The sequence below is a fragment of the Macrotis lagotis genome, chromosome 1 (genome assembly GCF_037893015.1).
Source record: "Macrotis lagotis isolate mMagLag1 chromosome 1, bilby.v1.9.chrom.fasta, whole genome shotgun sequence".
Classification (NCBI taxonomy): domain Eukaryota; kingdom Metazoa; phylum Chordata; class Mammalia; order Peramelemorphia; family Peramelidae; genus Macrotis; species Macrotis lagotis.
The window spans coordinates 4,340,625-4,361,899 of NC_133658.1; the positions used below are offsets into that span (position 1 = coordinate 4,340,625).

Genomic DNA, 21,275 nt, shown 5'->3' on the forward strand with positions numbered 1-21,275 from the left:
CTTCACTATATTTGTACATTTCCTTAAGGTTTCATTTTTTTAAAGTCATTTGGAGCCTCAAAATATCTTTTTATCTCTATTTTATAGATGAAGAAACAGTCCTGAAGTGGTGATTTTCTTGGATCATCTCAGAGGCTGGATTTAAGACCAATCACTTCCATGGCACTCTATCAACTGTGACACCATTAGTGCCTCATAAAAAGTGGATTGGGAGGGTCTGATCATATATTCAGAAATGAAGCCTATAAGAAAAGGGTGATGAACTGGAAAAAGTGAAGACTTGGGGTAAGGAAATGAATATAATCTGCTCATATTTCAAGGATTTTGTCCCAAGGTAGAGGGATTGGGTTTGTCCTGCTTCCCTCAAGATAATAGAACTTGGAACCATGAGTGGAAGTCACAGAGAGACAGATAGTTGGGGCAAATTTCCCAACAAGGAGAGCTAGCCACCTCAGGGCCAGGGAGCAACATGTCACTTTAGGGCCTGAGTTGGTCAGTTAAGACATCATGGAAATGTTTGTCCAAGGACAGGCTGGACAGCTTCTAAAATTCCCTCCAACCCTGTGATTCTAGGATTCCAGTTGGAGCCTGGTCATACTCAAAACCAATTATCAAGCATATATTAATTACCTGTTGTATAACATGAACAGTGGATACAAAGACCAAAGGGAGATAACCCTTGACCTCAGGCAGCTGACCTTCCACAGTGTGGACATGACATGTTTAACAGGTAAGTTAATCTGGGAGATATTTCTAAAAATACAAGGGAAGGGTAGATGGACTAAAATTCAAGGAAATTAGAAGGTCTTCTTGTAGGAACAAAACATACATATCTGACTGTGAAATTCGGAGTCCTTTGGTGTTGAGTCCTATCAGGTGTGTCTGACTCTCCATGACCCACTTTTGAGGTTTTCTTGGCAGATCTTTGAGCAGTTTGCCATTTTCTTCTCCAGTTCATTTTACAGTGACTTGCCCAGGGTCCCATAGCTAGTATCTGAGGCTGGATTTGGACTCAGTCCTCCTGACTCCAGGCCATCCACTTTATCACCTAGTTGCCCTCAAAGTTGACTTTGGGTTACTTTTCCAGACCATGAAAGCTTAGAGGGGGAGAAGGCCCTAGGGACCCACTTGTACCTGATTAAGAATTTGCTCAATAAAATCAGTGTTCTGTCTAGCTTTTTCTTGGATACTCTCAGCAATGGGACACCACTATTTCCCCTCTAACCTCCTTTTCTTTTGTCTCTGCCTTCTTTTCTCTGTTAGGCTTGTCCAGCCCTCTATAGGCCTCAGATCACATCTCATAACATGTTTAGAAACATCACCAACATCTTCCTTCTCTACAAAGTCTGACCCAGAGGTCTGCAAGAAGACTCCTCTGGCCACTGCTGAGGAAAGAGACCTCTCTGGTCTCTCTCTGCTTAGGTCTCTCCTTGCACTATCTCACACTCTCTGGAGCTGCTTTCAATGCAGTGTCAGTCTCTAGAAAGCAGGGCTTGGGTCATCCCTCTCTCACTGTGTCCTCAGGATCTCCCATCTAGCAGCTACATCATCATCATCATCATCATCATCATCATCATCATCATAATAGCAATAATAATAGCAATAATAATATCTATTGAATTTAATTGAATAAATTCTAGGTAATGGAGTAACCAGGGAATGCCCAAATCTGCTGAATGGTGGGAGAACAGAGAACATTCCCTCTCTCTTTAGTCCTTCAGTTTCAAAGGATCCTGGGCTTTCCCTGGTCATCCTTGTAGAATATAGTGATGGATTTAAATTCAATGGAAAAAAAAGTTGTTCAAATTCCCAAGCCAGATAGTACAAATCCATGGCCATCTATAGGCGGCCTGTTGCCATGGAAGCCTGCATGATGTCACAAATTTAGCATTCCAAACACCAGCAGGCCGGAGGAGAAATATACAATGGGTTTAGGAAGAAGTTAACATCTATTTAAACAAATCATCTTCAACTTTTAGGAGATGAGTCAAGAAGGCATGGCAAAGAAAAAGAAGGTGAGTGGGGGACACAGGCAGGCTCCACGGACCAAAAGAACTGCTGCCTTTATCCAGTGAGGCCTTAGTTTTGGCTATCTGTAGAAGGGGAGGGTGAGAAGGAGATAAAGGAAGGAGGAAGTGGCCAAGGAGAGAGAGAGAGAGAGAGAGAGAGAGAGAGAGAGAAGAAGGAGAGGGCAGGGTGCAGACCAAAGCAGTTGCCCAGCCAGGTCAGACCTTCCTGGACTTTTTTCTCATCAACCTGATTATGATGGGGTCTCTGGAGAGGGAGGCATAACAGAAGCTTAGGAAGAATTTGTGTCTCCTGGTGAAAAGGGGGCCAGGCTGCTTGGACCTGGGGGGGCTCAGGAAAGACAAATTCAAATGGAATCCTTTGCCCAAGGATCAAGGAGCCAAATGAATCCTGGATAGACCTCAAGAGAGCTGCAGCTAGACTAAGTCCTCTGTGCCAAGGACTCAGCAGGCTAAGGTTTTTCCTAAGAAGCCCCAGAAAGTCCTGGCCATTGACCTGTCTACCTCTGGAAGACCAGAAGCTCACAGACTCCTCCTCTGGTTCCTTACTGATCCCCCAGAAGCCCCTCTCAGGCAGGTGTAAAGCCCTTAAGTAACTTCAATAAGAAACCCTGGCTCAGTTCCCCCACACACACACTTAGATAATAAGAGACTCAGGCTCACCAGCTTAAACGTGTGCCTGCTCCTACCACCTCTGTCCCTATGCCTTCCCCAGGTACTGAATCAGAATCAGCATGTGAGGATCCAAGGGGCCTTTAATAATCTTCAAATAGAAATGAAAAAGAAAAACTGAATATTCTCTCCCCCTTACCCCCTTACCTCCCCCACCACCACCAAGGGAAGTGATTCTCTAGAGTATTCATACATGACTAGTGGCAGAAAGATACTAGGGAGGGGACAGCGACTGAGGGAAAGGCAAAGCTTGCAACAAGAGTAGTTGAGGCATCTGGGGCCCAGGCGCCAGGCCTGCTTCCATGAAGGGAGGCTGTCAGAGTGAGAGTCTCAAAGCAATGAAAAGGCTTTGAATCTGAATACTTGAGCATCAGAGAACCTGGTCACCACCTGCTTACTACAGGTTCTTGTTTCTTCAGTCAGATTGCAATACCTTTCAGGCAGGGCCTTTTCCTACCTTTTTTATCCCCTACAATGCCTCCCACAAAGATGAGTACTCAACTTGACAATTCAAATGTAAAGAAGCAAATAACGGAGTCAATTCATTCAACCTTTCCTTCCCCCCTGCAAAAAAATATCATGCTTTCTTTTATAATTTAGATAATTGTCTTAATTCTTCAAGATGAAATTCTCCATGGATGACCTTTGGAAGGTTGCACATGACTGGACCTAGTGGTCACTATTCATGCACTGTTCCACTGTTCCAGTGTTCAGTGTTAATGGTGGATGGCTGGTTAATGAGGATAGCTCATCACATGAAAGTGGAAGGGAGGCGATGATGGCTTGCCCAGGATGGTGTCACTGGCAGAGGCAAGAATGAGAAAGATAAACAGATACACAGATACCCACATGGAAATTCAGATTACATACATATAATTCACATGTGTGATATACCTGTATTTGAGGAGGAAGAAGGGGGAAAAAAAGATCCATTAGAGAAATCTAGAAAGACTTCCCAAAGGAGGTCACTCCTCTGTGAGCCTTAAGTTCTGGATTCTAGAAGGGAGAGATGAGGAGAGATTCCAATCTAGAATAAACCTAGAAAGGGAGACTGGAGCCAGGTTTGAGATGACTACCTGAGGAGCTGCTTTTTTATTCTAGAGAGTCATGGAGTGATACTGAACAGGGTAAAAGCATGGCCAGGCTTGGGTTTTCAGGAAGGTTTTAAGGCTGCTGCTTAGATAGGTGATAGGTGAACAAAGAACCTGGAAGTTGGAAAACCAAGGCATGTCATGGTGGTAATTGAAGTTAGAGGTGTCAAGGGTTCTGGTCATTCATGTGTAGAGAGAAGGGGAAGGGTATAAGAGATGTGATGGGAAGAGAACAGATGAGAGAGAGGCTAAGGTGATGGGAACAATGAGGAAAGGTCAAGAGTGGACATTGAAGAACCACAAGATCAGCTCTGGAAGAATAATGCCCTCAATAGAAAGAGTGGGGGGGATAGGAAGGCAGGATGCTGAGTCTGAGCCGGTGCTAGGCTGTCCTGCAGTGGGCAGCCTCCCCCTGACCAAAAGCAATCTACTATAAGCTCTACATATATTACCCTTTCATGGATAATCTTGGGCAAGCCCCTCTCTTTGTCTTAATTACCCATCTGTAAGGAATTCCTCCCATTTCCAAAGACCAGGAGCTACAGCAGATGATGGCTGGGAATGGTCTTCCATCTCATATCTATAATCATGAGAATGTATCCTAGAGGAAGATATTTCTAGCTCTTTTTGCTCAGTATGTATCATGAAGACAGTCCTTATTAAGTAAGGTAATTCATGTTGAAGAGAATGAAATCTATTTCTCGACTATGATGTATCCAAAGAGCCACAGGAAACAGGAAGGTGAACTAGAAAAACTGATATTGGCAGCTAGGTGACACAATAGAAAAAGGTCCTGAGTTTCAAATTCAGTGTCAGTCATTTGACACTTACTAATTGTGTGACCCAGGCAAGTAACTTAATACCAAATGCTTCACTACAAAAAGTAAACCAATAAAACAACACCAAAAACCCAACAACTGATATTTTACATGTCAGGGAAGAAATAATGCCTCTTAAATGTATGGTATATGTTAAAGCAATGAATTAATGTAATTTACTATTATTCAGAGACTCACGATACCCAAGAGTTGGGGCAAATCTTGATGGTCATCTAGTACAGTCCACATCCCCAAAGACCAAAGACCATTACCTTTAATTTAAAAAAAAAACTCTTATCTTATTATGTAACTTTGCTATCTCTTATACTTTATTTTTTTCCCTTAAGGATATGATTTCTCTCTCATCACATTCAACTTAGATCAATGTACACCATGGAAACAATATAAAGACTAAGACTAACAGACTGCCTTCTGTGGGGGTGGGGTGGGGAAGGAAGCAAGATTAGGGGAAAAGTTGTAAAATTCAAAACAAATAAATAAATTTTAAAAATAAATAAAAAGTCATGATAAAAAGAGCCTAAACATCATCTTTCAAACACTTATTAAAGAAAACTTCCCTGATATTCTAGAACTAAAGGTAAAAATGAAATTGACAGAATCTACTAATCACCCCTAAAAGAAATCTCAAAATGAAAACTCCCAAGGACATTATGGCCAAATTTCATAACTTCCAGGTCAAGGAGAAAGTATACTATAAGCAAGCAGAAAGAAAGTATTCAGTTGTTGTGTAGCCAACAATCAAGAAAGCACAAGATTTAGCAGCTTTTATATTAAAGGCATGTAGTGCTTAGAATATGATACTTTGGAAGGCAAAGGAGCTTGGATTACAATCAAGAATCAATTATTAGGGGCAGCTAGGTGGCGCAGTGGATAGAGCACTGGCCCTGGAGTCAGGAGGACCTGAGTACAAATCCGGCCTCAGACACTTAATAAGTACTGAGCTGTGTGACCTTGGGCAAGCCACTTAACCCCATTGCCTTGCAAAAACCTAAACAAAAAAATATCCAGGAAAATTGAACATACTTTTAAAGGGGAAAAGATGGGTATTCAATGAAAAGGGGAATTTTGATACTTTCCTGATGAAATGATCAAATTTGAATAAAATATTGGACCTTTTTCCATCTTTATTATTTTTCCAAAGGTAGTTTTCAACATTCATTCATTCAAAAGTTTCTTGAGTTCTGCATTTTTTCTAACATGCTCCCTTCCCTGTTCCCTCCCCAAGGCAGTGAACAATCTGGCAAAAGTTATACAGGTATAATCGTGTTTAACATATTTCCATATTAGTTATGTTGTGAAAGAGAAATTAGAACCATGAGAAAAGAAAAAAAGAATGTTTTGCTCTGCATTCAGATAGCATAGTTTTTACTCTGAATGGGGATGGCATTTTCCATAACAGATCTCTCAGAATTGTCCCTGATCATTGAACTTCTGAAAAGACCTGCACCTATCATAATTGATCACCTCACAATGCTGCTGTTAACGTGTACGATGTTCTCTGAGGTCTGCTCACTTCACCTAGCATCAATTCATGCAAATCTTTCCATTCTTTTTAAAAATCTGGCCACTCAGGATTTTAATTTTCTTATTTTTAATTTTTTCCCCCAGGTTACATGCAAGAACAAGTTTTAGCATTCAATTTTAAAACCTTGAATTCCAAATTATCTCCCTTCCTCCCATCCCAATCCCCCTCATTGAGAAAGCAAGTTATTGGGGATAAGTAAAACAGTATAATCATGAAAAACATTACCACAATAGTTGAGCTGTAAAAGTAAACATAACCCTCCCCCCAAAATGGAAACCTCAAAAAATAAGGTAAAAAAGTATGCTTTATTCTGTTTTCAGACACCAAAAGCTGTGTCTTTGGGATGAATTTTGTAAGAACAGATTTCATTTTCTTCAACATGAATTACCTTATTTATGAATTATAAGATCGATCTCTATCATAAGCCCTTCAGGATTTTCTGGGGTCACAGTACTGCTGAGAACAGATAAGTCACTCACAGGTGATCATCCTACAGCATTGCTGTTATTTTGTATAAAGTATATTTGACCATTGCATCTGCTCATGTAAGTTTTTTACTAAGAGCATGCTATTCCTCATTTCCCATAACAGAGCAGCATTTCATCTCAATCACATCCCACATTATGTTCATCCATTCCTCAATTGTGGGGAATCCCCCCAATCTCCAGCTTCCTACCAGTAGAAGAATGCTGCTATAATATTCCTATACATATAGATTCTTTTCCCCCATATTTCATCTCATCTGGAATATAGACTGGCAGTGCCATTGCTAGAACAAAGGATAGGCATAGTTTTATAGCCCTTTGGGTATAATTCCCAATTGCCTTATAGAATTGTTGAATCCTTTCCAACTCCTCCAACAAGTACATCATTGTCTCAGTTTACCTACATCCCTTCCAAAATTTGTCATTTTCTGCTTCTGTAATATTAGTCAATCCAATAGGTATAAGGTATTACTTCAGAATTGTTCCAACCAGCATTTTTCCTATCAAAAGTGAGTAGGACATTTAAAAAATATTTAAATAGCTTGCATTGATAACCTCATCTAAAAACTGTTCATATCTCTTGATCATTATCAATTGGGGAATGACTCATTGTTTTATACATTTGACTCAATTCTCCATGTTTGAGGTCTTTATCAGAGAAACTTGTTTCAATAGTTTTTTTCCCACAATTGTTGCTGCTAGTCGTATTTCTCTCCTATTCCTCCCATTTCCATTTATTCTATTCTCTCGCTGCATCTGATTGCTCTCTCCCATGATATTCCCTCCCTTCTATTACCTACACCCCCCATCCCCTTTCTCCCATCCCTTTGCTCTCCTATTTTCCTCTATGGTGAAATAGTTCTCTATACCAAAATGTTATTCCCTCTCTGAGACAATTCTGATGAGAATAAGGCTCACTCATTCCCCCTCACCTTCCCCCTCCACTGAAAGTAGTTTTTACTCCCTTTTATGTAAAATAATTTACCCTATTCTAACTCTCCTTTCTCTTTCTCCCAGCACATTCCTTTCTTCCCCATTAACTCCAACTTTTTTTTAATATATTAAACTTCAAATTCAACTCTCTCCTGTGCTTTTTCTATATATGTTCCTTCTAACTGCCCTAATAAATGAGAAGATTCATGAATTATCAGTATCATCTTCCCATGAAGGAATACAATCAGTTCAACATCAAGTCCATCATGATTTGCCATTCCCATCCACCCTCTCTATGCTTTACCTGAGTTTTGTATTTGAAGATCAAACTTTCTTTTCAGTTCTGGTCATTTCAACAAGAAAGTTTGAAAGGAAAGCCTCGTATTTCATTGAATATCCATCTTCAGTTGATTCTTGAGTGTAATCCAAGCTCTTTTGCCTTCCAGAATATAATTTTCCAAGCCCTAGGATTTCTTAATATAGAAGCTGATAATTTTGTGCTATCCTGAATGTAGTTCCATGATAATTGAATTGTTTGTTTCTGACTGCTTATAAAATTTTCTCCTTGATTTGGGAGTTCTGAAACTTGACTTTAATATTCCTGGCAGTTTTCATTTTGGGATCTCTCTGAGGAGGTGATTGGTAGATTCTTTGAATTTCTATTCTTCTGCTTCTAGAATATCAGCAGTTTTCCTGGATAATTTCTTGAAAAATGAGGTCTAGATTCTTTTTTATGGTCATGATCTTTACATAGTTCAATAATTTTAAATTATCTTTCCTCATTCTGTTTTCCACACTAGTTGTTATTCCAATCAGATGTTTCACATTTTCTTCTAGTTTTTCATTCTTTTGATTTTGCTTTATTGTTTCTTGATTTCTCACAAAGTCATCAGCTTCCCTTAGGTCCATTCTACATTTTTAAGGAATTAGTTTCTTTCAGAAGACTTTTGTATCTCCTTTTCCATTTGGCCAATTCTGCTTTTTAAGGCCTCCCTCTCTTCGTTGATCTTCTGGACTGTTTTTACCATTTTTTCCAAATTGGTTATTAAGACGTTATTTTCTTTGGCATTTATTGATATCTCCTTCACCAAGCTGCTGACTTGGCTTTCATGATTTTCCTGCATCATTCTCATTTCTCTTCCCAATTTTTCCTCTTCCTCCCTTACTTGATTTTTGAAATCTTTTTTGAGCTCTTCCATAACCTGAGACCAATTCCCATTTTTCTTGGAGGCTTTGGATGCAGAAATTTTGACTTTGTTATCTTCTTCTGAGTATATATTTTGATCCTTCATATTGTGTAATGTCTATTTTTTTTCTTCTGTTGTTTGCTCATTTCCCCAGTCTATGACTTGATTTGAACACTTTCTAGAGGTGGGGCTCTGCTTCCAGAGAAGAAGACAAGCTTTTGAGGGTTTTGCAGCTATTTTCAGGGATATTCCCCAGGGACTTGCAAGTTCTCAATTTCTCCAAGGTCTTATGAAAGGCTCTGACTGCTGCCTTGGCCTGTGCTCTGATCTGTGGATGACCTTTCCATCCTGGAACCAGGAGGAGTCTCTCTATTCTGTTGCAAGCAGTTAGCTCTGCTCCTTTTCCTGAGACTGGGACTCCAGTCTATGACCTAGATCTGAGGATGGGTGAAACAAGACTCCTACCTCAGGGATAACAAAGAGACCTCTGCAATCTCCCCCGGCCCTTTACCATCTGTGGGCTTCCAGAGTTTTGGAAGCAGCAGTAGGATTCCCTGGGACAGGATCTGACTGAGACCTGGGCAGGACTGGGTTCCACTCTCACTCTAGTGTGTCAGAGTTTTCCTGTTGACCTTTCCAATTGTCTTTGGCAAACCCTGGGCTAAGAGGTCTGGAAACTGCCGCCACTGCCATGGTCCCAGGAGTCCCTAATCTGTTCCTGTGGAGCTGGTTCATGTCAGCACTTCCTGGGCTGCAGTGCAGCCCCTTTCTAACCCTGGCACAACAGATGCTTCCAAGGATCTTCCAAGTTGTCTTGGGCTGGAAAATTTTTTCACTCAGTTTTTTTTTTGTGGATTCTGCCAATCTAGAATTTGATTATAGAATGATTTTTTTTTAGATTTTTCAAGGCAACGGGGTTAAGTGGCTTGCCCAAGGCCACATGGCTAGGTAATTATTAAGTGTCTGAAGTCAGATTTGAACCCAGGTACTCCTGACTCCAGGGCCGGTGCTGTATTCACTGTACCACCTAGCCGCCCCCTATAGAATGATTTTTAAAGGTATTTGGAGTGGTTTGGGGGAGTGTTTGTGGGAGTTCCTGCCCTTACTCCACCATCTTCACCATCTTTGTTCTGCCTACTACTCATGATTTCTTACAGTACTCTATAACATTCACATACCATAACTTGTTCAGTCATTGCCCAGTTGATGGGTATCCCTTCAATATCCAATTCTTTGTCAGTACAAAAAAAACCAGCTACTATAAATATTTTCAAACATGTGAATCCTTTTCCTTTTTTTATGATTTCTTTGCAATACCCATAGAGCAGTGGTATTTCTGGATCAAAGGGCATGCACAATTTTATTGCCCTTTTCCAAATTGTTTTCCAGAATGGTTGGACAAGTTCACAACTCCAATCAAAAGATCATCATTGTCTCATTTTTCACATATCCCTTCTAATACTGATTTTTTTTTGTCATCTTAGCCAATCTGAGAGGCATGAAGTGATATCTCAGAGTTGTTTTAGTTTGCATTTCTCTAATCAGTAATGATTTGGAGCATTTTTCACATGACTATAGACTATTTCTTCTTCTAAAAACTTCCTGTTCAGGGTGGCTAGGTGGTGCAGTGGGGGCAGCTAGGTGGCACAGTGGATAAAGCACCGGCCCTGGAGTCAGGAGTACCTGGGTTCAAATCTGGTCTCAGACACTTAATAATTACCTAGCCATGTGGCCTTGGGCAAGCCACTTAACCCCATTTGCCTTGCAAAGAAAGAAAACTTCCTGTTCATATCCTTTGACCATATTTATCAATTGAAGATGATTTGTATTGTTATAAATTTGATTCAGTTCTCTATTTTAGAAATGTGTACTTTATCAGAAACAGTAGTTGTAAAAATTATTTCCCAGCTTTCTACATTCCTTCTAAAATCAACTGCATTGGTTTTGTTTGTGCAAAAACTTTTTAAATTAATGCAATCAAAATTATCCATTTTTCAATTTAATATGTTCTCTATCTCTTGTTTGGTCATAAACTTCTCCCCTCTCCACAGATCTTTTCTCTTCTTGTTCTCTTAATAGGTCTATGGTATCATCCTTTATGCCTAGTGTTTTGCCAATTTTAACCTTATTTTGGTATAGGATATGAGATGTGTTGATGACTAGTTTTTTCCATACTATTTTCCAGTTTTCTCAGCAGATTTTGTCAAATAGTGAATTCTTATCCCAGATGCTAGTGTCTTGGGACTTTTAAACAGTAAATTACTATAATCATTTACTATTGCTTCTTTTGTTCCTAATCTATTCAACCTATTTACTTATCTATTGCTTTAGCTAATACCAGACAGTTTTGATGACTGTCACTTTATAGTATAGTTTTAGATTAGTACAGGTAGAAAAAATTCCTTTGTGTTTTTTAATTAATTTCTTTCATGTTCTAATCCTTTCGCTGCTCCAGATTGTTAATCTTGTTGCTGTTTTTTTAACTTTGTAAAATAGTTTTTCAGTAGTTTGATTAGTATGGCACAGAATAAGTAAGTTAGTTTGTGTGGAATTGTCATTTTATTATATTAGCTCAGCCTAACCATGAGCAATTTACATTGTTCTGATTGTTTATTTATGTGAAATGTATTTTGTAATTGTGTTCACATAGTTCTGGGTTTGTCTTGGAAGGTAGATTTCCAAGTATTTAATGTTGTCTATGGTTCATTTAAATGGAATTTCTCTTTCTATCTCTTGCTCTTGGGTTTTGTTGGTCATGTATAGAAATGCTGATGAGTATTTTACATACTGCTAATATGCTAAAGTTGTTGTTTCAAATAGTTTTTTTAGCTGATTTTCTAGGGTTCTCTAAGTATGCCATAATATCATCTGCAGAGAGTGAAAGTTTTGTTTCCTCGTTGCCTATTCTAATTCCTTCAATTTCTTATTCTTTTCTTATTGCTAAAACTTAACATTTGTTCTTTTACTGTTTTTTTGAATTTTACAATTCCCGCCATCTCACTTCCCTCTCCCCCCACAAAAGGCAATCTCATAGTCTTTACATTGTTTCCATGCTATACATCGATCAAAATTGAATGTGTTGAGAATGAAATCATATCCTTAAGGAAAAAATAAAAGATAAGAGATAAAAAAATTTAAAACTTAACATTTCTAATATTAAATAATACAGGTGATAGTGGCATCCTCGTTTCATCCTTAATTTTACTGGAAATGCTGCTAGTTTATCTGTATTACATATAATGCTTGCTGTTTTTAAATAGATACTGTTTATCTGTTTAAGAAAAACTCCATTTATTCCTATCCTCTCTAGTGCTTTTGAAAGGAATCCATGCTGTATTTTGTCAAAGACTTTTTCAGCATCTGTTGAGATAAGCTCTTGATTTCAGTTAATTTCAATATTGATACGGCCAATTATGTTGTTTTTCCAATATTGAAAATGGCATGCCTGGTACCTGATCATGTTATATCATCCAAGTATTAACTTGGAATTTCTTTGCTAAAATTTATTTAAAATAATCAATATTCATTAGGAAGGTTGGTCTATAATTTTCTTTGTTTTGGTTCTCTCTTCCTGGTTTAAGTATCAGCACCATGTTAATGTGTTAATGTTATAAAAGAAATTTGGCTGAACTCTTTTTTTAGCTATTTTTCAAGTAGTTTATAAAGAATTGGAATTAATTGTTCTTTAAATGTTTGGTAGAATTCACTTGTAAATCCATCTGATTACAGAAAATTTTTTCTCTTTTTATGTATATTTTATTTTTTCCCAATTACATGTTATGAAAGTTTCTCATCATTTATCCACATGAATATTTATAAGTCACACAATTTTCTTCCATCTTCCCCAACCTCTTCCTCTCAGCAGTGAACAGTCTACTAAACATTTTATAGCATGTACATATGTGTGTGTGTGATTTTCTGTATGAGAAATTAGGTCTAAGGGGAAAGAAGGAAAACCATAGGATGGAAATTTTTTCTTAGTGAGTTTGCTGATAATTTCTTCAACTTCTTTTTTTCTGAAATGGAGTCAAGTATTTTATTTCCTCTTCTATTCATCTGGATGGTTTATATTTTGATAAATATTCACTTATATTGTTAGATTTGTTGACATAAAATTTGGCAAAATAGTTCCAAATTATTCCTTTTAATTTACTCTTCATTAGTGGTGAGTTTTTCTTTTTCATTTTGGATACTAATTAATTGTCTGAGGCCAGATTTGAACTCAGGTACTCCTGACTCCAGGGCTGGTGCTCTATCCACTGCACCACCTAGCTGCCCCTTCTTTTTTCATTTTTTTTGTAAAAATCAGATTAATCAAAGGTATATCTATTTTTAAAATTTACTCTTGGTTTTATTTATTAGATCAATAGTATTCTTACTTTCAGTTTTATTAATTTCTCCTTTTTTCAAATTTTCTAATTTGTCATTTAATTGGGGATTTTTTAACTGGTCTTTTTCTAGTTTTTGATTTCTCTATTTTATTCATATAAGGATTTCAAGATATAAAATTTCCCCTAATAACTTCTTTGGCTGCAACCCACAAGTTTTGGTATGATGTCTCATCATTGTCCTTGTCTTGGATGAGATTGATGATTATTCCTAAGATTTGTTCTTGGATCCACTCATTCTTTAAAATTAAGCTATTTACTTTCCAATTAATTTTTAGTTTTTTCTTTCAAAGATCCTTTATTACATGTAATTTTTATTGTATCATCTAAAAAGGATGCAGTTAATAATTCTGTCTTTCTGCATGTGATTGTGAGGTCTTTAATGCCCTTATACAGGATTAATTTTTGTGACAGTGACATGTAATACAGAGAAAAATGTATATTCCTTTCTATCCTCATTCGAAGTTTTCTCCAGAGGTCTATCATTTAAAATCCTATTCATATTCTTAACTTTATTCTTATTTATTTTGGGGTTAGATTTATTCAATTCTGAGAAAGGAAGCTTGAGGTCCTACATTAATATAGTTTTGCTGTCTGTAACTCTTTATTTTCTCCTTTAAGAATTTGAATGCTATACCACTTGATGCATATATGTTTAATATTGATATTACTCCATTGCCTATGGTACCTTTTAAGCTGAAATTTCTTTCCATGACCTCTTAAGGAGATCCCATTCTGAGCATTTCATAATTGCTTGTTGACCAACATAGAAGGCACTTCATATATTCTTACTAGGTGACTTAGCATCCAGCTCAAGCATTGCCTTGTGCTGTGTCTTTTCTGACCCTTCAAACTTTTAGCTTTAGTTCTTTCTCCTAAAGTACCTTGTATGTACCCACATTTTATTATCAGAATCATGTTGATTCAGAGTTTGATTCTGTATATACTCATTTAGGTCCTTTTTGTTTTCTCGCTTTGATGGAGGCATCAATTCCTTCTTTGTCCTTGTGTTCTGGTGCTTAGCAGTTGGGCTTAGTACCAAGGAGGCACTTAAGTAATGCTTATGGGTAGACTGGTTTCCAAATATTTTCTTTTTCCCATTCATTGCTTTCAATAGGCAACAGCAATGAAAGCATTACTTATATCTGGTTTCTTACTAGCTGAGTGACCCTGGGCAAGTCTCTTAACTTCTGTCTGCCTCATTTTTTTCAACCATGAAAAGAGGAGGATAATAAATCAGTTAATAGAACTGAGAATGGAACTCAAGGGTTTTCTCATTCCACCCCAAGTGGTTTAATTGGTTTAGATCTTGAACTGCAGTGCCAGGCTTGGCCCACTTTAGAGTCTGAACAGAATCAATTTCATTGATCTTTTTGTTTTTCTACATTAAGAATGAAGGGGCCTTGAAAATTCCCAAAGAAAACAATGAATTCGATAGAAAGTCCACGAAAGACATCGAGAAAGCAAACATTCGCCAGAGTGCCCAGGTGAGCAGCACTATTCTGGGTGGCAAGGCATAGTCAGGTGTGAAGACATCAGGCAGTGGGGAAGGCCACGAGGCCCAGACAGGGGATTAGGGGAGATGTAGGAGCAGCTGGTCCCTGCTCTCCCTCCAGTCCGCATTCCCTGTGTCCCAGGTGGGCCTCTGGGTCAGATCGGGGGGGGTTGGGTGTCCGGCCAGCACAATGACCGATTTCTGCCCAATCTTTCAGATGAGGCGTGCAGTCAACCCGATTCACTCACTAAGGCGTTGTTCGATGTGGTGTTTTTCGTCGTATAGACGCTGCCTTGGCCTGGGTGCTGTGGAGGGAGCATTACTTCTTGGCCCCTTCCGCAGTCTGACTGTTTATTTATATGTGTGCCTGTTGTGGGAGCAGGGACGGCAGGTCTTCATAATCAGGGTGAGCCGAGAACGGGCTACTTGACTTGGAGGGGAGAAGGCGGAGGGGACTCAAGGCAGAAGAGGCTGCAGGTTGTGCCCAGGGGTCCCCCTTTCACCTGCTCTTACCCTCCCCGAGTTTCACTCGTGTCAAAAACTGAAGATAAGGGTTGAACCTCCTAAGAACCACCAAGCAGGCCAGCTCTACTGCTGTCACTCATCTCCTTCAGAGGGCCCTGCTGGTCGGGCATTGGACCTTGACAACTTGTCCAGGCCTATCCTTGGAAGGGAAGAAAAGAGATCCCATACTTGGGTGCAGGGAGCCAGGGGGCCTCTAGATCACCAAAGGCTTCTTTAACATCCTATTTTGTGTCCCCCTCCACCCCATCCCTCACTGAATATAGACCCAGGAAGAATTGAGGATAGGGCTGGGGGGGGGGTCAGAGAACTATGGAATGGGTGGAGGTGGAGGTGAGTAGAGTCAGCAAGGAAGGTTAAAAACATCCAAGTTAGGCAGTTTACAACTGGACAGACTGTGTAGGGTAGCAGGGGGAGGAGATAAATATCTTTTCTCTCTCCTAAACAGGGTTTAACACAGGATTATGTTATGCCCAAAAGTGACTACCAGAAAAATGCCCGACAAACCAGACATGTTCGTGGTACTTCCACAGATGATGTAAAAAGCCGGAATGTGAGGGTATGAATGGAGTGGAAAGGAGAATGGGGTGGGGGGTGGAGAAGATTGAGGGATGCAAGTAAGGCTGGATGAGACCAGGAGTCCAGGCTACCCACACACTGGTTGGTGTCTGCAGGACCAGCCCTGGAGTCCAGAAGACCTGAATTCAAATCTAGTTTTGGGTACTTACTGGCTTTGGGACCCTGGGCACATCATTTCACTTCTGTCTGCCTCAGTTTCCTTAACTGTAAACAGCACCTACTTACCAGGGTTTGTGTGAGAATTAAGAAGATAATGTTGATAAGGTGCCTATCTTAAAGGTCTGTAGAAATGTTGGCTATTATTAGTATTATTACTTCTGGTATTGTTATGAATGCTTACCACAAGCCTGTGCAGTCAAGTGTTCTGGTTCTTCTTATTCCCATTTTACAAATGAGGAAACACACTGAAAGTGACTTGCTCAAGGACACAAAACCAGGGCCCATCAGGATGGGAGCTTTGGACCTTAAGGTCTCAAATGCCACATTCGGAGGATAACTATTTAGTGGATTCAAGGTATCCCCTCTGCTTCTTGCTAATGTACACACACACACACACACACACACACACACACAAGCTATGAACATTCTATAAACAAATGAGGCATCAATCGATTGAATGTGGAATCTGTTGCATGTGGTGGTCTGCTCAGGTGAGTGGGTGCTGAGCCAGGGGTGTAAACTGTGCATGGGTGTGCTTGTGTTGGAGGAGGAGGGAAGAAGAGAGTCCTGAGGTCGGGATGCATCACTTACTCAGTCCATGGATGCTTTCTCCAGCAATCTACGATCAGTGTGAACACTCGAGTCAACATTTTGGAGCCTGGGGAGCAGAAGCATCCTCCTACTTCATCTGCTGTGCAGACCATTGAGAAGGCACCCACTCCAGCCCGGGAGCTAGAACACCGTACAACATCCCCAACCCCACCTCTATCTCTAGCTGAAAATGGGCTTAAGTTCCGGTCATACCAGGAACTGAAGAGCCCAAAGCTCATGCCCCTCCAAAGTTCCCTGGATATGTGTGAAAACTATGATGAGGACATTTCCAACTGGACTCCCGGTCGACCTAGGCCAGTAAGCAACATTCATTTTCCCCCTTCCCCATCTCCCAGTGCTTTGCTCCTTTGCAGTCAGTCAGAGTCTGACACCTGGGTTACAATCTTCTTTTTCTTCCAAACTCTGACTGCCCCTTTCCCTGATGCATTTCATCCTCCCTCATGTGCCCTTTTGTCCACCCTCTCTCCTTGTTCTCCCATTGCTCCCCTCTTCCTTTCCCTCCATCTTTCCACTTGTCTTCACTGATTCATTTGTCCCACCCATTCATCTTTCCTCCTTAATCAACCACAATTCATACATCCAACCAACCAACCCACTGACAGTCGTCCATCCTATTCTACACCATTCCTCACTTTCACTTCCCTTTTCCAGGCATAACTTTCTGTCTGTCCCATGTGTCTTATTCTAGCAATTCCTGATCCATCTGTCTTTCTGTCCACTCCTTCCTGCAGCCTAAACCTAAGAATGCTATCACCATTGCTGTTTCTTCCCGGACACTCTTCAATATGAGAGAAGGACATAAAATCTTTGAGAAGGAAGGACTGGAGAAGTACATGGAGTACCAAATAACCAACGAGAATACCATTTTGAAACCTGGACCTGCCTTTGGCTTTGTCAAGGTACCAGTCCAAGGATAAGCTGAGAAAAGTCTGGGCCAAATTATTTTGAGCCAAAATATACCCCCTGCTTAATAAAGGGGGTTAGGCTCCATGATCTCTTGGGGCTCTTCCATAACCAGGTGACTCCATTATCCACTTCCCTTCACCCTAGCCCCCCAAGTGAATAGTATAGAAGGGGAACATACTAACAGCTAGGGCTATAGGAAAGGTCTCACTTAAGAAGGAGAGCCCTGAATGTTCTTGGAAGCCAACTTTGAATTCTATTGAGAGAGTGAGGATGGAGTGCATCCAGATGTAGGGGCCACTTTTCAAAAAAGACAGGGAAGTGGTAAATGGAATATTGCTCATGGGAGGCATGCAGCAGTCCAGTCTGACTAAAATGCAGAGTATGGGAAAGCAAGGGATACGAAACATGATTGAAAAGCTGGAGCATTTATTAAGTGCCTTCTGTGTACCTGGGCTAAGTACTCCACAAATATTATCCTATTTGATCCTCACAATGACCCTGGGAGAGGCTATTTATTTGCCCCCATTTTGCAGATGAGGAAAACTAGAGCAGACAGAAATGACATGTCAGGATTAAAGAGAGAATCAGTGTGTGAGACTGAATTTGAACTCAGATCTTCCTGATTCTGGGTCCAATGCTTTGTTATGTGGGGTTTGGGAATGCTTTAAAAGTGAAACTGGGGGGTTGATTTTTTTCCTAGAAATAACAGAAAACAATCGAAATATTTTGAGTTGAAGAGTGATATGAGATCTGTATTTTAATAATATAATTTTAGTCAGACTCGAGAAAGACTAGAGATTGGAAAACCAGTTAGACATCTACTGCAATATTCTAGTATGAGAGGGGCTGACTTAGGATGTGAGTAGAGAAAAAGGAACAAATTCAAGATACACCATGGAGATAGGATGGACAAGACTTGGTTTGGCATATTGGGGATGGGGGGTTATGGAATGGAGAAGTGGGGCAAATAACTTTATTTGTATTTTTCATGTGTTGGTTTTGAGATGCCAGCGTGTTATCCAAGTGTAGTTATTCCACAGTAGTTTGGGAGAGTAGCAGAGACACAATAAAAAGGGTTATGAATCATCTGTTTAGGAGAGAAAGTAGAGAGAGAAGAAAAAAGAACTCAGGATAGAATCTCGGTGAATACCCACAACTGAGAGTGACATGGGTGATAAACCAGTAAAGGAGTCTGAGCAAAAGAAGTCAGAGAGGAGAACCAGATGAGATCAGTTATAGAAACCAAGAATGAGGGGGATGGGAGTGGTTGATGGTGCCAAAAGCTGTAGAGAAGTCAAGGTCAAGAACCTAATAAGAAAAGGAAGCGACTGAATTGAATAACTAAGAAATCACTAGCAAAGGACCAAGAGGGAGTGAGAGGTACTGACTATCAACAGGCTTTCCAAGGATGTGAGCTAAGGATGGTTAAGATCTAACTGTAGGAAAAGGGAAACAGCATTCAAGAGGGAGAGAGGAAATAATAAAGGGCAGCAAGTGGGGTCAAGAACAAAAATGGAAGGATTCGTTCTGCCCAGAAAAGACGGCATCCATTCTCACCAGGAAGATGGAAAGATGAGTACTCTCACTATGGAAAAAAGAGAGATGATACAAAAGGATTTTGACTGGTGGGAAGAGACTTCTTATAGTATCTAAATTTGTTGATATACACAGTCTTCTCTGTCCTACATTTTATTTAGATTTTTAAAAAAGAAAATAATATTCCAGTATGTTTCTGGGTGACCAGCAGTGACCTTTGAAAGCTTTTAGAGCCAAGGAGAGTAATGAAATGTGTCTAAGGTACTTTGCAAATGATCAGAGTTAGAAGACTTAGAATGGTGCTAGCTAGTTGGTGGTCATTATAGAAGTACTCTTAAAAGGCAAAAAAAATCATCTTTTTTATTTTTAAGTTGGGAAGGAACATGCAAATTATAAGTCGGTAACCTTGGCTCAGTTTCCTGGGGAAATTATAGGTTAGATTACTAAGAGGATGGTCATGAAATGTTTCAAAAAGGAAGAAGTGATCACAAAGATCCAGCATGTCTTCATCCAGAATAGGCATGCTAGGCTACAAGGCTACTGTATTTATAAATTAGGAAGAATTGCAAAACTGGGTTTTGTCAAAATTAATGACTCTCGTGCTGCTCCTCTGAATCACATGAAAACATGGGAACCAGCTAACATCACAGTCTGGTGAATTCAGAACTGAATGAGCAGGCACATGACCTGATGGTTAATACCTAGTCATTAATGTTTGGATAAGAATGTGAAAAGAGGTCCCCAGTGGACTGTGGCAGGGAGCAACAATGGTCTCTGGATGTTTGACATTCTGATGGTTGCCTTGGGTTGAGGCAGAAGACATGCTTATTGGATTGACAGATGACTCAAAGCAAGGATGAGTAGCTCATTCACTAGACGATAGATTGGATCCAGAAAGATCTTGATAGAAAAGAACATTGGGTCAAATAGAATTAGATTTCACTTGAATGGAGAAAGAAAAAAGAAATTTCACAAGTATATGTGTGGGCAGAGAAGAACAAAGATCTAAGGATTTTGGTGAACTTTAACTTTGATATAGGAATCAACAATGTGATATAGATACCTAAAAGGTTAATGTTATCTTAGGTATACTAAGGGGAAAATGGTGTCCAGGCCTGGTAAGATCATAAACCCACTGTCTGCTCTGTACAGACCATATCTAGAATTTGACACTCAGGTCTAGGTGCCATGTTTCAGGAAAAAAATGTAGTTATGTGGAAAATGTTTAGGGGAATGCAACTAGGATGATGGTAGTGGTGGTAGTGGTGATGAAGAGGATGATAGTGATGGTGATGATGATACTGGTAGTGGTAGTGGTAGTGGTAGTGGTGGTGGTGGTGAGGAGCAGGAGGGTCATGATGGTGGTGGTGATGATGATAATGATGGTGGTACTGGTGGTGGCAGCAATGATGATGATGATGAAGATGACAATGGTGCTAATAACTAGCCTCCCTAAAGGACTATTAAGGTTTGCAAAGTGCTTTGTACAGATCATCTTGTGTTGGTATTACCCTATTTTACAGATGATAAGACTGAGGCTTAAAGAAATCTGGTGACTTGTGAGGATTCAATTACAATGAAGTGCTGGGATTTGAGCTCTTCTTTTGGATTCCTGGTCTTACCCTTCCAACCATAGTGCTTCCTAGTTGCTAGAAGGGCTTTCAGTGTTGTCCAACTTAAGATAAGCTGAATGAATCAAGGACTTTAACCTGAAGACATTGGCAAACTTAGGAAGGATATAATGAAGCCCTGGAAAGCCTGAAGACACTTTAGACTTGTCCTTGTGGAGGGAACATTTTGGACTTTGTATCCAGCCTACAGTGAGAGTTGCCCCATAGTGAAAGGGCCTGTCTGTCTCAGCAGGCTTTACTCTCCAGGAATTTATTGGGGTGGGTATATGATGAGTTCTTGCCAAGTAGCTCATGGAGGGGTCTGCTGTCCACATTTCAGCCAGAGGTGGCACTTCTGATGGGTAGCTCATGTGTGCTAGAGTCTGAAGATCAAGCTTGCTGTGACCCCAAAACCAGGGCTCTTTTGCTGACCCCTCTCCTCCCTATTCATACTGGAAAGTTCCTTACCTAAGATAGTTTTTCATGGTAAATCTGGGACCAGAACTCATATCTATTTCTCAGTGCAGTGAATTTCCCCCCCACCCCTGACCATCACTACCAGTTCCATAAGACACATCATCTCAGATCCATTTTGGCTCAGGATCTCTCCATACATTCATACCACATCATTGAAGGGAGGGCCTTTCTCACCTGGACAGTCACAGGCCTAATCCCTTCCATGCTCTCCCCCATAAAAGCAAATGTTCCC

General features: G+C 40.0%; 1 protein-coding gene across 5 annotated transcripts in view; it reads left to right on the forward strand.

Moving 5' to 3' along the window:
• The first annotated feature begins 201 nt into the window (after nucleotides 1-201).
• Nucleotides 202-21,275, forward strand: part of NT5C1B (5'-nucleotidase, cytosolic IB) — a 51,473-nt gene continuing 30,399 nt past the window's right edge. For 2 of the 5 annotated variants that reach the window (XM_074195018.1, XM_074195024.1), the window contains exons 1-5: nucleotides 14,549-14,634; nucleotides 14,860-15,048; nucleotides 15,613-15,723; nucleotides 16,518-16,811; nucleotides 17,246-17,413. In XM_074195018.1, the coding sequence (XP_074051119.1) occupies nucleotides 14,860-15,048; nucleotides 15,613-15,723; nucleotides 16,518-16,811; nucleotides 17,246-17,413 (762 nt within the window). In that variant the 5' untranslated portion in view covers nucleotides 14,549-14,634. Of the gene's footprint in view, nucleotides 286-573; nucleotides 731-1,647; nucleotides 2,016-3,738; nucleotides 3,827-14,538; nucleotides 14,635-14,859; nucleotides 15,049-15,612; nucleotides 15,724-16,517; nucleotides 16,812-17,245; nucleotides 17,414-21,275 lie in introns of those variants that run through there. The other 3 variants (XM_074195021.1, XM_074195020.1, XM_074195022.1) reach the window with 3 other exon arrangements.